Source organism: Phyllobates terribilis, unplaced genomic scaffold (genome assembly GCF_046119375.1).
Source record: "Phyllobates terribilis strain yellow unplaced genomic scaffold, ASM4611937v1 Scaffold_1__5_contigs__length_1240528914, whole genome shotgun sequence".
NCBI lineage: Eukaryota > Metazoa > Chordata > Amphibia > Anura > Dendrobatidae > Phyllobates > Phyllobates terribilis.
Genome location: NW_027362761.1, coordinates 422486232 through 422500314, shown reverse-complemented (window position 1 = coordinate 422500314; position 14083 = coordinate 422486232). Strand labels below are relative to the sequence as shown.

The 14083-nt window shown below is 43.5% G+C and overlaps 1 protein-coding gene across 1 annotated transcript in view; it reads right to left on the bottom strand.

Moving 5' to 3' along the window:
* The window catches only part of REEP5 (receptor accessory protein 5), a 43304-nt gene extending 30361 nt beyond the window's left edge, over positions 1-12943 (bottom strand). The window contains exon 1 of the mRNA XM_073677283.1: positions 12702-12943. Within this exon, the coding sequence (XP_073533384.1) occupies positions 12702-12924 (223 nt within the window). The 5' untranslated portion in view covers positions 12925-12943. The remainder of the gene's footprint in view (positions 1-12701) is intronic.
* Between the last annotated feature and the right edge of the window lie 1140 nt (positions 12944-14083).

Sequence of the window (14083 nt, the reverse complement as noted above, 5' to 3'; positions counted from 1 at the left end):
TTATGAGTGGGAGAAGGGAAGAAATAAAATGTATGAGGTGCAACGTTTATTTCTACATTAGGCTGTGTGCCCACGTAGCGTTTTTCAAGCGTTTATGCTGCGGAATTTCCGCAGCGGAAACGCTTGTAAAACGCTAGGTAATCCGCACCCCATGGTCCCCAAAGGGATTCCGCATGTTCTATGCACATGCTGCGGATTTTTCCGCAGCGTTTATGCTGCGTACAAAAATCCGCAGCATGTCATTTAATTTTGCGGAAGTGCAGCGGAACTCCCGCCATTGACTTGCATTGAGACGCACAGAAACCGCGACTGTACATTTTTACAAGCGGCTTCTATGCGTCTCTATGTGCGGATGGTACCCAGTTCTGGAGGAGAGGAGACTCTCATCCAGACCTGGGTACCATTGTACCTGTAAAAAAAGAATAAAATAACAAATAAAGTTTATACTCACCTGTCCGGCGGCTTCTCTCTGAATGCCAGCAGCGCTGAAGGACCTTCGGTGACGTCACAGTCATGTGACCGCAAGCCCTTCACCGCTCTGTCTCGCGATATGCCGGCAGCCGGGAACCAGACAGGAAGCAGCGCTGCAGCCACGCCGGGGCCTCGGGGGTGAGTATAGCTTTATTTGTTTTCATTTTTACGGTTCACACTGTATAAATCCATGCTGTTTGCATGGATTTATATAGTGTGACCTAGTTGTCAAGCACTTTCCAAGTGATGCTATCGCCTGGAAAGTGCTTGTCAATCTGCATGCGGAAACGCATGTGAACCCGCATGTGGATCCGCATGTATTCTGCAGGAAAAACGCATGAACAATCTGCATGCGTTTTTTTCTGCCAGGGAGATGCAGAAATGCTGCAGAAATTTTCTGCTTCATTTCTGCATCGTGGGCACATAGCCTCAAACAGATGTTCACAGCAGCGTGAGGTCTGAATAGGGCTGTGTGCACACAAACATCTTTAAACTCAGATGAATCTGCAGAGTTTTTCTAGCAGAAGACTCTTCAGGAAACACTAGCGTTTGGGGGTTTTTTTCCCCTGAAAGTTCTGGCTGCCGTGAGTCGATTTTACGGTCATTATGTGGCAATGTTTTGTTTTTTTTACTCCACTGAATAATGAAGAAATCGCTATTTAAGCAGAAAAAATGATGAAGTGCTTCAAAAAATGTCCGGGCGTCTTTTGAGCTCTCTCATTGACTTGTTATGTAAAGTATATAGCGTCTTCAAGGCTGATAATATCAGAAGAATGCCAGGTCACTTCTTTTGGCGTTTTTACAAATTTTGAATGTTAAAATAGGTGTGAAAGCCTGAACATATCCACAGGTTACATTTTTTTTGTGTACAAGAGAAATAGTTTGTTTGTTTTTTTAAAGAAAAGGCCCATTGTTCATCAATTTGCTAAATTTGATTCTCATCAATTTTTGATCACTTTTCCATTTATTTATTTTTTTTTTTAACCATCATAGGCTTTTTTATTTCTTAGATGCAAAGAAAAAAAAACCCAAGCTTTTGTTACTGTGTGCTGTCCATTTCTAGATTTTTGAACATTGTGGAAATTTTGAATGGTTTTTCTCTGTTTTTTTGGTGCTTGGGAATTTAACATTTATGCTTTTAGTTTGTGAATACTGGTATTTCTTCATAAATTGTTTCTATGTCTTTGGCACTTCCTTATAAAGCTACAGTTAGGCCCATATATATTTGGACAGAGACAACATTTTTCTAATTTTGGTTCTAGACATTACCACAATGAATTTTAAACAAAACAATTCAGATGCAGTTGAAGTTCAGACTTTCAGCTTTCATTTGAGGGTATCCACATTAAAATTGGATGAAGGGTTTAGGAGTTTCAGCTCCTTAACATGTGCCACCCTGTTTTTAAAGGGACCAAAAGTAATTGGACAATTGACTCCAAGACCATTTCATGGACAGGTGTGGGCAATCCCTTCGTTATGTCATTCTCAATTAAGCAAATAAAAGGCCTGGAATTGATTTGAGGTGTGGTGCTTGCATTTGGAAGGTTTTGGTGTGAAGTAAACATGCGGTCAAAGGAGCTCTCCATGCAGGTGAAACAAGCCATCCTTAAGCTGCAAAAACAGAAAAAAAGCATCCGAAAAATTGCTACAATATTAGGAGTGGCAAAATCTACAGTTTTGTACATCCTGAGAAAGAAAGAAAGCACTGGTGAACTCATCAATGCAAAAAGACCTGGGCGCCCACGGAAGACAACAGTGGTGGATGATCGCAGAATAATCTCCATGGTGAAGAGAAACCCCTTCACAACAGCCAACCAAGTGAAAAACACTCTCCAGGAGGTAGGCGTATCAATATCCAAATCTACCATAAAGAGAAGACTGCATGAAAGTAAATACAGAGGGTTCACTGCACGGTGCAAGTCTCTCATAAGCATCAAGAATAAAAAGGCTAGACTGGACTTTGTTAAAAAAACATCTAAAAAGCCAGCACAGTTCTGGAAGAACATTCTTTGGACAGATGAAACCAAGATCAACCTCTACCAGAATGATGGAAAGAGAAAAGTATGGCGAAGGTATGGTACAGCTCATGATCCAAAGCATACCACATCATCTGTAAAACACGGCGGAGGCAGTGTGATGGCTTGGGCATGCATGGCTGCCAGTGGCACTGGGTCACTAGTGTTTATTGATGATGTGACACAGGACAGAAGCAGCCGAATGAATTCTGATGTATTCAGAGCCATACTGTGTGCTCAGATCCAGCCAAATGCAGCCAAACTGATTGGTCGTCGTTTCATACTGCCGATGGACAGTGACCCAAAACATAAAGCCAAAGCAACCCAGGAGTTTATTAAAGCAAAGAAGTGGAATATTCTTGAATGGCCAAGTCAGTCACCTGATCTCAACCCAATTGAGCATGCATTTCACTTGTTAAAGACTAAACTTCAGACAGAAAGGCCCACAAACAGCAACTGAAAACCACCGCAGTGAAGGCCTGGCAGAGCATCAAAAAGGAGGAAACACAGCGTCTGGTGATGTCCATGAGTTAAAGACTTCAGGCAGTCATTGCCAACAAAGGGTTTTCAACCAAGTACTAAAAATGAACATTTTATTTACAATTATTTAATCTGTCCAATTACTTTTGGTCCCTTTAAAAACAGGGTGGCTCATGTTAAGGAGCTGAAACTCCTAAACCCTTCATCCAATTTTAATGTGGATACCCTCAAATGAAAGCTGAAAGTCTGAACTTCAACTGCATCTGAATTGTTTTGTTTAACCCCTTAAGCCCCGCGGGTGGTTTGCACGTTAATGACCGGGCCAATTTTTACAATTCTGACCACTGTCACTTTATGAGGTAATTACTCTCGAACGCTTCAACGGATCCCCCTGATTCTGAGATTGTTTTTTCGTGACATATTGTACTTCATGATTGTGGAAAAATTTCTTCGATATCACTTGCGTTTATTTGTGAAAAAAACGGAAATTTGGCGAAAATTTTGAAAATTTTGCAATTTTCAAAATTTGAATTTTTAAGCCCTGAAATCAGAGCGATATGTCACACAAAAGAGTTAATAAATAACATTTCCCACATGTCTACTTTACATCAGCACAATTTTGGAACCAAAATTTTTTTTTGTTAGGGAGCTATAAGGGTTAAAAGTTGACCAGCGATTTCTCATTTTTCCAACAAAATTTACAAAACCATTTTTTTAGGGACCACATCACATTTGAAGTCACTTTGAGAGGTCTTTATGACAGAAAATACCCAAAAGTGACACCATTCTAAAAACTGCACCCCTCAAGGTGCTCAAAACCACATTCAAGAACTTTATTAACCCTTAAGGTGCTTCACAGGAATTTTTTGAATGTGGAAGAAAAAAATTAACATTTAACTTTTTTCACAAAAATGTTAATTTAGACCCAATTTTTTTTATTTTCACAGGGGTAACAAGAAAAAATGGACCCCAAAATTTGTTGTGCAATTTCCCCTGGGCACGCAGATACCCAATATTTGGGGAAAAAATACTGTTTGGGCGCACGGCAGGGCTCGGAAGGGAAGGAGCGCTATTTGACTTTTTGATTGTAAAATTTGCTTGAATAATTAGCGGACGCCATGTTGTGTTTGGAGAGCCCATGTGTGCCCAAACTTTGGAGCTCCCCCACAAGTGACCCCATTTTGGAAACTAGACCCCCCAAGGCACCTTTCTAGATGCATAGTGAGCACTTGGAACCCCCAGGTGCTTCACAAATTGATTCGTAACAATGAAAAAGTGAAAAAAAAAAACACTTTTTCATTTTTATGAATCAATTTGTGAAGCACCTGAGTGTTCCAAGTGCTCACAATGCATCTAGATAGGTGCCTTGGGGGGTCTAGTTTCCAAAATGGGGTCACTTGTGGGGGAGCTCCAATGTTTGGGCACACAGCGGCTCTCCAAACGCAACATGGTGTCGCTAACAATTTGAGCCGATTTTCCGTTAAATTTGTTAGAGGACACCATGTTGCATTTAGAGAGTCCCTGTGTGCCCAAACATTGGAGCTCCCCCACAAGTGACCCCATTTTGGAAACTAGACCCCCCAAGGCACCTATCTAGATGCATAGTGAGCACTTGGAACCCCCAGGTGCTTCACAAATTGATTCGTAACAATGAAAAAGTGAAAAAAAAAACACTTTTTCATTTGTATGAATCAATTTGTGAAGCACCTGAGGGTTCCAAGTGCTCACTATGCATCTAGATAGGTGCCTTGGGTGGTCTAGTTTCCAAAATGGGGTCACTTGTGGGGGAGCTCCAATATTTGGGCACACAGCGGCTCTCTAAATGCAACATGGTGTCCGCTAACAAATTTAACGCAAAATTGGCTCAAATTGTTAGCGACACCATGTTGCGTTTGGAGAGCTGCTGTGTGCCCAAACATTGGAGCTCCCCCACAAGTGACCCCATTTTGGAAACTAGACCCCCCAAGGCACCTATCTAGATGCATAGTGAGCACTTGGAACCCCCAGGTGCTTCACAAATTGATTCGTAACAATGAAAAAGTGAAAAAAAAAAACACTTTTTCATTTTTATGAATCAATTTGTGAAGCACCTGAGTGTTCCAAGTGCTCACAATGCATCTAGATAGGTGCCTTGGGGGGTCTAGTTTCCAAAATGGGGTCACTTGTGGGGGAGCTCCAATGTTTGGGCACACAGCGGCTCTCCAAACGCAACATGGTGTCGCTAACAATTTGAGCCGATTTTCCGTTAAATTTGTTAGAGGACACCATGTTGCATTTAGAGAGTCCCTGTGTGCCCAAACATTGGAGCTCCCCCACAAGTGACCCCATTTTGGAAACTAGACCCCCCAAGGCACCTATCTAGATGCATAGTGAGCACTTGGAACCCCCAGGTGCTTCACAAATTGATTCGTAACAATGAAAAAGTGAAAAAAAAAACACTTTTTCATTTGTATGAATCAATTTGTGAAGCACCTGAGGGTTCCAAGTGCTCACTATGCATCTAGATAGGTGCCTTGGGTGGTCTAGTTTCCAAAATGGGGTCACTTGTGGGGGAGCTCCAATATTTGGGCACACAGCGGCTCTCTAAATGCAACATGGTGTCCGCTAACAAATTTAACGCAAAATTGGCTCAAATTGTTAGCGACACCATGTTGCGTTTGGAGAGCTGCTGTGTGCCCAAACATTGGAGCTCCCCCACAAGTGACCCCATTTTGGAAACTAGACCCCCCAAGGCACCTATCTAGATGCATAGTGAGCACTTGGAACCCCCAGGTGCTTCACAAATTGATTCGTAACAATGAAAAAGTGAAAAAAAAAACACTTTTTCATTTTTATGAATCAATTTGTGAAGCACCTGGGGGTTCCAAGTGCTCACTATGCATCTAGATAGGTGCCTTGGGGGGTCTAGTTTCCAAAATGGGGTCACTTGTGGAGGAGCTCCAATGTTTGGGCACACAAGGACTCTCCAAATGCAACATGATATCCGCTAACAATTTGAGCCGACAATTTGTTAGCGGATATCATGTTGCATTTGGAGAGTCCCTGTGTGCTCAAACATTGGAGCTCCCCCACAAGTGACCCCATTTTGGAAACTAGACCCCCCAAGGCACCTATCTAGATTCATAGTGAGCACTTGGAACCCCAGGTGCTTCACAAATTGATTCATAAAAATGAAAAAGTGTTTTTTTTTTCACTTTTTCATTTTTACGAATCAATTTGTGAAGCACCTGGGGGTTCCAAGTGCTCACTATGCATCTAGAAAGGTGCCTTGGGGGGTCTAGTTTCCAAAATGGGGTCACTTGTGGGGGAGCTCCAAAGTTTGGGCACAGAGGGGCTCTCCAAACGCAATGTGGTGTCCGCTAACAATTTGAGCCGATTTTCCATTCAATTTGTTAGCGGATACCATGTTGCATTTAGAGAGTCCCTGTGTGCCCAAACATTGGAGCTCCCCCACAAGTGACCCCATTTTGGAAACTAGACCCCCCAAGGCACCTATCTAGATTCATAGTGAGCACTTGGAACCCCAGGTGCTTCACAAATTGATTCATAAAAATGAAAAAGTGTTTTATTTTCACTTTTTCATTTTTACGAATCAATTTGTGAAGCACCTGGGGGTTCTAAGTGCTCACTATGCATCTAGATAGGTGCCTTGGGGGGTCTAGTTTCCAAAATGGGGTCACTTGTGGGGGAGCTCCAATGTTTGGACACACAGGGGCTCTCCAAACGCAACATGGCGTCCGCTAACAATTTGAGCCGATTTTCCATTCAATTTGTTAGCGGACACCATGTCGCGTTTGGAGAGCCCGTGATGTGCCTAAACAGTGGAGCTCCCCCACAAGTGTCCCCATTTTGGAAACTATACCCCTCAAAGATTTTATTAAGGTGTATAGTGAACATTTTGAACCCAGAGGTACGGCACATTATTTGTTTACATTAGGTCATCATATTGAATAAGTTTTCATTATTCTTGAGCGCAAGTGCTCGCTACTTGAGTTTGCATCGGGTACTCAGGTATGCACCATGTACAGCGTGTGCTCGAGTGACATGCTCGAGTCCCTGCTCCGCATGTTTCACGGTTATTAGACATCCAAAAAAAAACATGCGGGGATCGCTCGTGCATGGCAGGCAATCCCCGTAAAGTTTTTTGGCCGCGAAGCATATGGGGCAGAGACTCGAGCATGTCACTCAAATACCCACGATACTAAATGCATACCAGAGCACCCGATGCAAACTCAAGTAGCGAGCACTTGCTCTCAACACTAGTCGCCATATCGTCATCTTTTTTTCTTACTTTTGAAAAAAATCCCAACCCCAGCCCTAACCCTAGCACAACCCTAGCCCCAGCACAACCCTAGCCCCAGCACAACCCTAGCCCCAGCACAACCCTAGCCCCAGCACAACCCTAGCCCCAAACCCAGCCCTAACCCTAGCCCAATCCTAACTCAAGAGTTTATTTTTGACGCCGTTCCTTGTGCGGTATAAGTGATTAGACGACTTTATTCTTCGGGTCGGTGTGATTACAGCAATGCCAGAATCATATGGGGTTTTTATGACTGACAGCTGTCACACACTAAAAGACGCATTTTTTGTAAAATCTAGTTTTTGCATCGCCATATTTTGAGAGCTATAATTTTTCCAAATTTTGGCAGACAGTCATGTGACGGCTCGTTTTTTGCGGGATGACTTGACGTTGTTATTGGTGCCATTTTCAGGCACGTGACATTTTTTGATCGCTTTCTATTCCGATTTTTGGGAGGCAGAATAAACAAAAACCAACAATTCAGGAATTGTTTTTTTTTTTTTTTTTTATTCTGTTCCGCGTGTGGTAAAATTGATGAGGCAGCTTTACTCTTCGGGTCAGTACGTTTACAGCGGTACCACATTTGTATAATTTTTCTATGTTTTGGCGCTTATACACAATAAAAGCTATTTTATAGAAAAAAATATTTTTTAGTATCGCTTTATTCTGAGAGCTATAACTTTTTTATTTTTCGGCTGATGGAGCTATATGGCGGCTTGTTTTTTGCGGGACGAGATGACGTTTTCAGCGGTATCATTTTTATTTATATGCGTCTTTTTGATCGCGTGTTATTCCACTTTTTGTTTGGCGGTATGGTGATAAAGCATTGTTTTTTGCTTGGTTTTTTTTTTTTTTTTTTTACCGTGTTCACTGAAGGGGTTAACTAGTGGGACAGTTTTATAGGTCAGGTTGTTCCGGACGCGGCGATACCAAATATGTGTACTTTTATTGTTTTTTTTTTATTTTTTTTATAATAATATTTATTGATGGGTACATTATATTTTTATTTTTGGTGTATTATTTTTTTTATTTTTTTATAATATTTTTGCACATTTTTTTTTTTTTTTTTTTTCCACTTTCACACAGTTTATACACTTTATTACTTTGTCCCACTCTGGGACTTTCACTTTTTTTTTTCTGATCGCCTGCATGGCACAGGAATGGAGCACCATCCCTATGCCATGAAGGCTGTCAGAAGTGCACAGTGTGAAGATTGCTTGGAGATGCACTGCGCATGTCCAAGCAATCTTCCTGCTCTCTGGTGACCCGGATGTTGTCATGACGACATCGGGTCGTCATGGCAACACCCGGGAAGCCTTTGCAGACTGCGCTGGAAGCCGGAAGAGGAGGTGAGTATCGGCGATCACCTCCCCTTGCCCCCGCAATGCCGCGATCGACTTCGATCGACTTCGATCGCAGCATCGCGGGGGTTAATGTGCTGGGAGCGGTGCGTGACCGCTCCCTGCACATAGTACCGGGTGTCAGCTGTGACAATCAGCTGACACCCGGCGGCGATCGCGCCCGCACAGCCTGTGTGCGCGCGCGATCGCCATGACGTACTAATACGGGTCTGGCTCTTAAGTCCCAGGGCACAGACGCGTATTAGTACGTCAGATGTTATTAAGGGGTTAAAATTCATTGTGGTAATGTCTAGAACCAAAATTAGAAAAATGTTGTCTCTGTCCAAATATATATGGACCTAACTGTAATTTCTATATAATGGGTACACATTATGTCTATGAAATTCACAGATAACATGTATGAGAAATAGGGATGTTTTAATAAGATTTATAAGCTGTTTAGTGCAGGGAGTAGTTTACAATCTAGGAGTATATATGGGTGCGAATCTATAATTGCCCTTCTGGCATTACTATGCCCTGTGCTACCTGATCAGGCACCAGCCAGCACATGGATGTATGGGTGTGAGGAGATATTGAAATACAATTAAAGAGAAATCCTCTGCCCACTTTCATCATCCTCCTGACTCGGCCCATATCATTGGCGCTGCTGGGTTACAACACAGTAGAGAAGAAAATATTAGTAAAATGTTGTGTCCTCATTTTCTCTACTGTGATTTGTTACTCAAATCAGGCGCTGTGCAGGGTTTAATGTCAAGGGTTAACCATGACGAATAGGAGAGCAGATTAGCCATTTACTTCCTCCATGTGGGAGCCTGTACAAAGAGGCTTTTGAAGTCATACAGCAGCCTTGTAGTGCAACTCCTCAGTCACACTTGCATATTGGTTAGTAAGTGATTGCCAAAACCAAGAGAGGAACAGAAACGCTGTGAAAAATAGCTATAAAAGGTAAAGGTTTCTGTGCGTTTTGGACTCAATCTGGTTTTGGCTTACAAAATCTGATGCAACACGCAGCGCTATACATGTGTGTCAAACTCAAACAGATGGACAAAATTAAAAACTTGGACAAAGTCGCAAGCCAACCAGTATACAGAATAATGGGCCCCACACAGAATAATGGGCCCCACACAGTCCCCCCACGCAGAATAATGGGCCCCAAACAGTCCGCCCACGCAGAATAAAGGGCCCCACACAGTCCGCCCACGCAGAATAAAGGGCCCCACACAGTCCGCCCACGCAGAATAATGGGCCCCACACAGTCCGCCCACGCAGAATAATGGGCCCCACACAGTCCCCCCACGCAGAATAATGGGCCCCACACAGTCCCCCCACGCAGAATAATGGGCCCCACACAGTCCCCCACACAGAATAATGGGCCCCACATCGGGGTGATGGTTCTGGTATTGTGGACCAAACAAAACCACCCTGTGGGCCAGATTTGGCATGTATGAAGTAAAGGGACAGGAACAGCCCACACCAGAACCTCTGTAGAGAAAGAAGGGGATCACCATGGTCTCCACGAAGATGAGGATACAACATGGTCACTTTTATCAGTTTTTAGGCAGGGAAAGTGTAACTGCGTTTTTCAGAAATTACCGGTCAGGGAGAAATCCACTGGTGACCAGCTTTAGGACCCCACCACACATGTCAGGTAGCCGGACACTGGGATTGTGATACTGGAGGAACAGGTTATAGAGTAGTACTCTGATGAGAACATTTCTGGGGAACTTTTTTCTCCACTGATGCTTAGTGATGGATTAGTTGAAAACTAATGGAAAAATGGATGTGTTCAGTTTTTCATCCATTTTTCTTGGATTCCCATAGACTTGATTGGCCGAGTCTGCGCTGAGGACAACTGGACATGTGATGAGTTTAACAGGGTGGACACATGGACCTGTTAGGAAAATGGATATATGAATGCCACATCATCCAGCCAGGCTGCAGCCCAGTCGGGTGTATACATCTCATTGTGCGAGCACCGCTCTAGTTTATTGACAGGTCTCTCCTATGTGTATTAGGCTGGTGTGGGGAGAAGTTGGCTGGGACGGCACTGGATTAGTCTCGTCTCTCCCTATAGTCACCTGCAGGATCATCAATGTTTTGGCGTTTCAGAGAAGAATATACCCTGCTGTGACGGTGCTGCCAGGTTCTGATTCAGGGGGGTGAGGGGTTACACCAAGAAATCATCTAGAAGACGGATCCCCTGCCCAGCATCGCACTTCCAACTGTATTGGCATCCTGGATCATTCCCCCTCTGCATCTGATGTCTCAGCGCAGCGGACGTGATGACATCATTACAACGCGCCTGCTGTACTGAGGTGTGCAGAGGATCAGACACCATGAAGAGACCGGAGCAGCAGGGGAACTGGGAGAGGTTGTTTTTTTAATGTGGGGCCTATTATACTGTACGGAGGACTATGTGAGGCCTATTATTCTGTATGGATCTTTATGTGAGGCCTGTATACTGCATGAAGCACTATGTGGGCCCATTATACTTAATGGAGCACTATGTGGGGCCATCATATTGTATGGAAGGCAATGCAGAGTCCTATTATACTGTGTGTGGAGGGTACTGGGGAGGAATTCACTGTGGGGGTGTCTTACTGTGCTTGGGGGGGGAACTTGTTAGCATCATACTTTATTATTCAAGGTTGTTTATCCTTTGTTATTACATATTTAAATTAGGCCATTTAGCCATATGCTTTTTACTGCTCTTACAGAACATATTATTCCAATATTTTATTCTAAGATCTATTAATTAAAATGTCCTTTGTTCGTGGGACAGTCTGTTTGTTTCCACATGAAAAGATTCATTGGTATACTTGATAATGAAAAAACGTCCTCAATTGTAGACATTATTTTAATAAATATTAAGGTTGGCCCGCGACTTTGTCCAAGCTTTTAATTTTGGCCCAATGTGTATTTCAAAGAAAAAAGTTAGCTCACCCAGTCGGAGACCGCATGCAAGGATCAGTGGTGCCATGTGGAAGTAAATCAATTAGAAGTATCCAGCGCAGGCGTATCCGATAAAAAAAACAACTTTTATTCATCCATATAAAATCCAAGAGGCCAGAAGCATAGAAAAATCACAACAAGCAAATGAATTTCGGAAAGTAATCCTTAATCATTGCAATGATACAATTATTAAGGATTACTATCCGAAACGCGTTTGCTGCTGAAATGAACCCCTCCTGTCTGTCATGGTTGTGATTTTTCTATGCTTCAAGCCTCTTGGATTTTATATGAATTAATAAAAGTTTTTTTATTGAATACTTCTGCGCTGGATATATCTCCTAATTGATTTATTTCTGTGTATTTCAGTTTGACATCCCTGATATGGAGGCTTGGATTTAAAAAGGGCAAGACAAAAATTAAAAACAAAAAAATAAATCTATAAACGTTTTGCAGGAAATTGCTATTTTTCAGCGGCTGCCACACAGCACTGTGTATGTTTGAAGGAGCCACCATACTTCGTACATCACGCCATGGAGAGCGTTGGCTGTGAAAAGTCACTTTGAAGGGGCCCATTCATTGCCTGGCGAGAGCGCTGCCATATGTCAGCTGCCAGCCGACGACCACATGGATCATAGCAGGTGTTACACTGCTACTCCCTCCCACTGTACAGTCAGATAGAGGCAGCAGCACCTGGCAGGTAGAGATCAGCCGCCCATACAGTCACCTGTACACCACCTATAATGCTGGCTCTTATCACTGGGACGGATGGCAGACATGACACATCAGATAGGACAGCAGTCTGTGATCGTACCTGTAACATCAGACATTTTCCTACAAATGTCTCACACCCATGGGTGCAGGATCCCACACAGTTTGCCAAGCACTCCTTGTGTTGTCAGCATTTGTCGCACAATGGTCGTGCCTCCTGCGATAACACAAATGTCTCATCACACAGGACTGACCACTGAACTGCGACATTTCCCTCCAGACCCGGGAGCCCCGTGTACAAAGGCGGTGACAGCAGAGAGCAGCAGCGCTCCCCCAGCACCAGGCTGCCTGCCCTGCTCCTTTGTATGCGGCGCTCACACATGGGGCGGCAGATGCCAGCGGGGCACGGCTCACCCAGGGCTATGTAGCGCCGGTTCACCCCGGTCTTTGCCTCGATCTTCTCCAGCAGGTCGGTGCACACATTCTTGTGGCTGAGGAACTTCTCGAAGCCGTCCTTCAGTGCTGTAGGCATGCCGAGTCCGGGCCGTGCGATGGCTGATGTGTGACACCCGCAGCAGAGCTCGGCCTGAAGATGGAGGAGGGAGGAGCCGCGGGCGGAGCTCAGCACGGACATCATTTCTCGTCAGCATTTAGGCCAAGTCCTGGAGACAGGAGCCGTCAGCTGGCAGCCCGCCCTGCTCTGCCCTCCCCTGCCTGCTGCGCCCTGCTCTGCCCTCCCCTGCCTGCTGCGCCCTGCTCTCCCCGCACTGCAGCCACACCCAGGGCTCACTGCAGGCGGCCATTGTGTGCGGGACTGGTCTCTGCACTGTAGTACCAGGAGCAGCCAATCAGATGATGGCTTACTTATCTAAGACAGGTTCAAATGATAATAGCAAGGACATGATTGGTGGACAGGGCAATGAATGCTGATGTGTTCATTGTAAATAGAGAGCCCTGAGGAGAGCCCTTCATGACTTTTTTTAGCTTGTCCTTCAGAGAGCTACATCATATTATTATTATTATTATTATTATTAACCCTTTAAGAATCATGACTTTTTGCAGTTCTGACATTTCTTTTTTTTCTTTCTTATCGACATTTAACGTTTGGCTTTAACAATTTGATACTTGACTTTTATGGACACAATGACACCAAATATGTTTTTCTTTTCATGTTTTCACATCTTTATAGTAGAATGTGAAAAAGGTGGGTGATTTAATATTTTATGTTTTTATTTATTTTTTTTATATTCTTTTAAAACTATTTTTGCTTTATTTTTTAGTCTCTAGGGGACTTGAATCTGTGATCACTTTATCACTTATAGCATAATACTAGTATATTGCAGTATCTACAGTAGCTGTGGTCTCCTATGAAGCACAGCTCCTAGCTAAGCTTCACAGGAGGACTAAGATGGCAGTCACGGGGGCATTCAGCAGCCCCCAGCTTCCATAATAACCCATTGGCTCCCCACGATCGTGTCACCATGCACTGGAATCATGGCATATAAATGCCACTGTGTTTGATAGCAGCAGCATATGAATGGTTAACTGCGGTATTTAAATGGTTAACCGCAGTGATCGCTGCACGCTCTAGTTACCATATCTGCCGTGAATGAAGCAGGCTTAGCTCCTGCTCCATAAAACCCACAGCGGCCTATGATGAAAATGTACATAAACGCCTATTTTTTAAGTATTCGTATCTTTTATTGACACCATTTTGTGCACATATATTGATTCAATTTTATGGACTATTTCTGGGAGGGATTAAAAAAATGAAATTCTTCAAATTTTTATTTTTT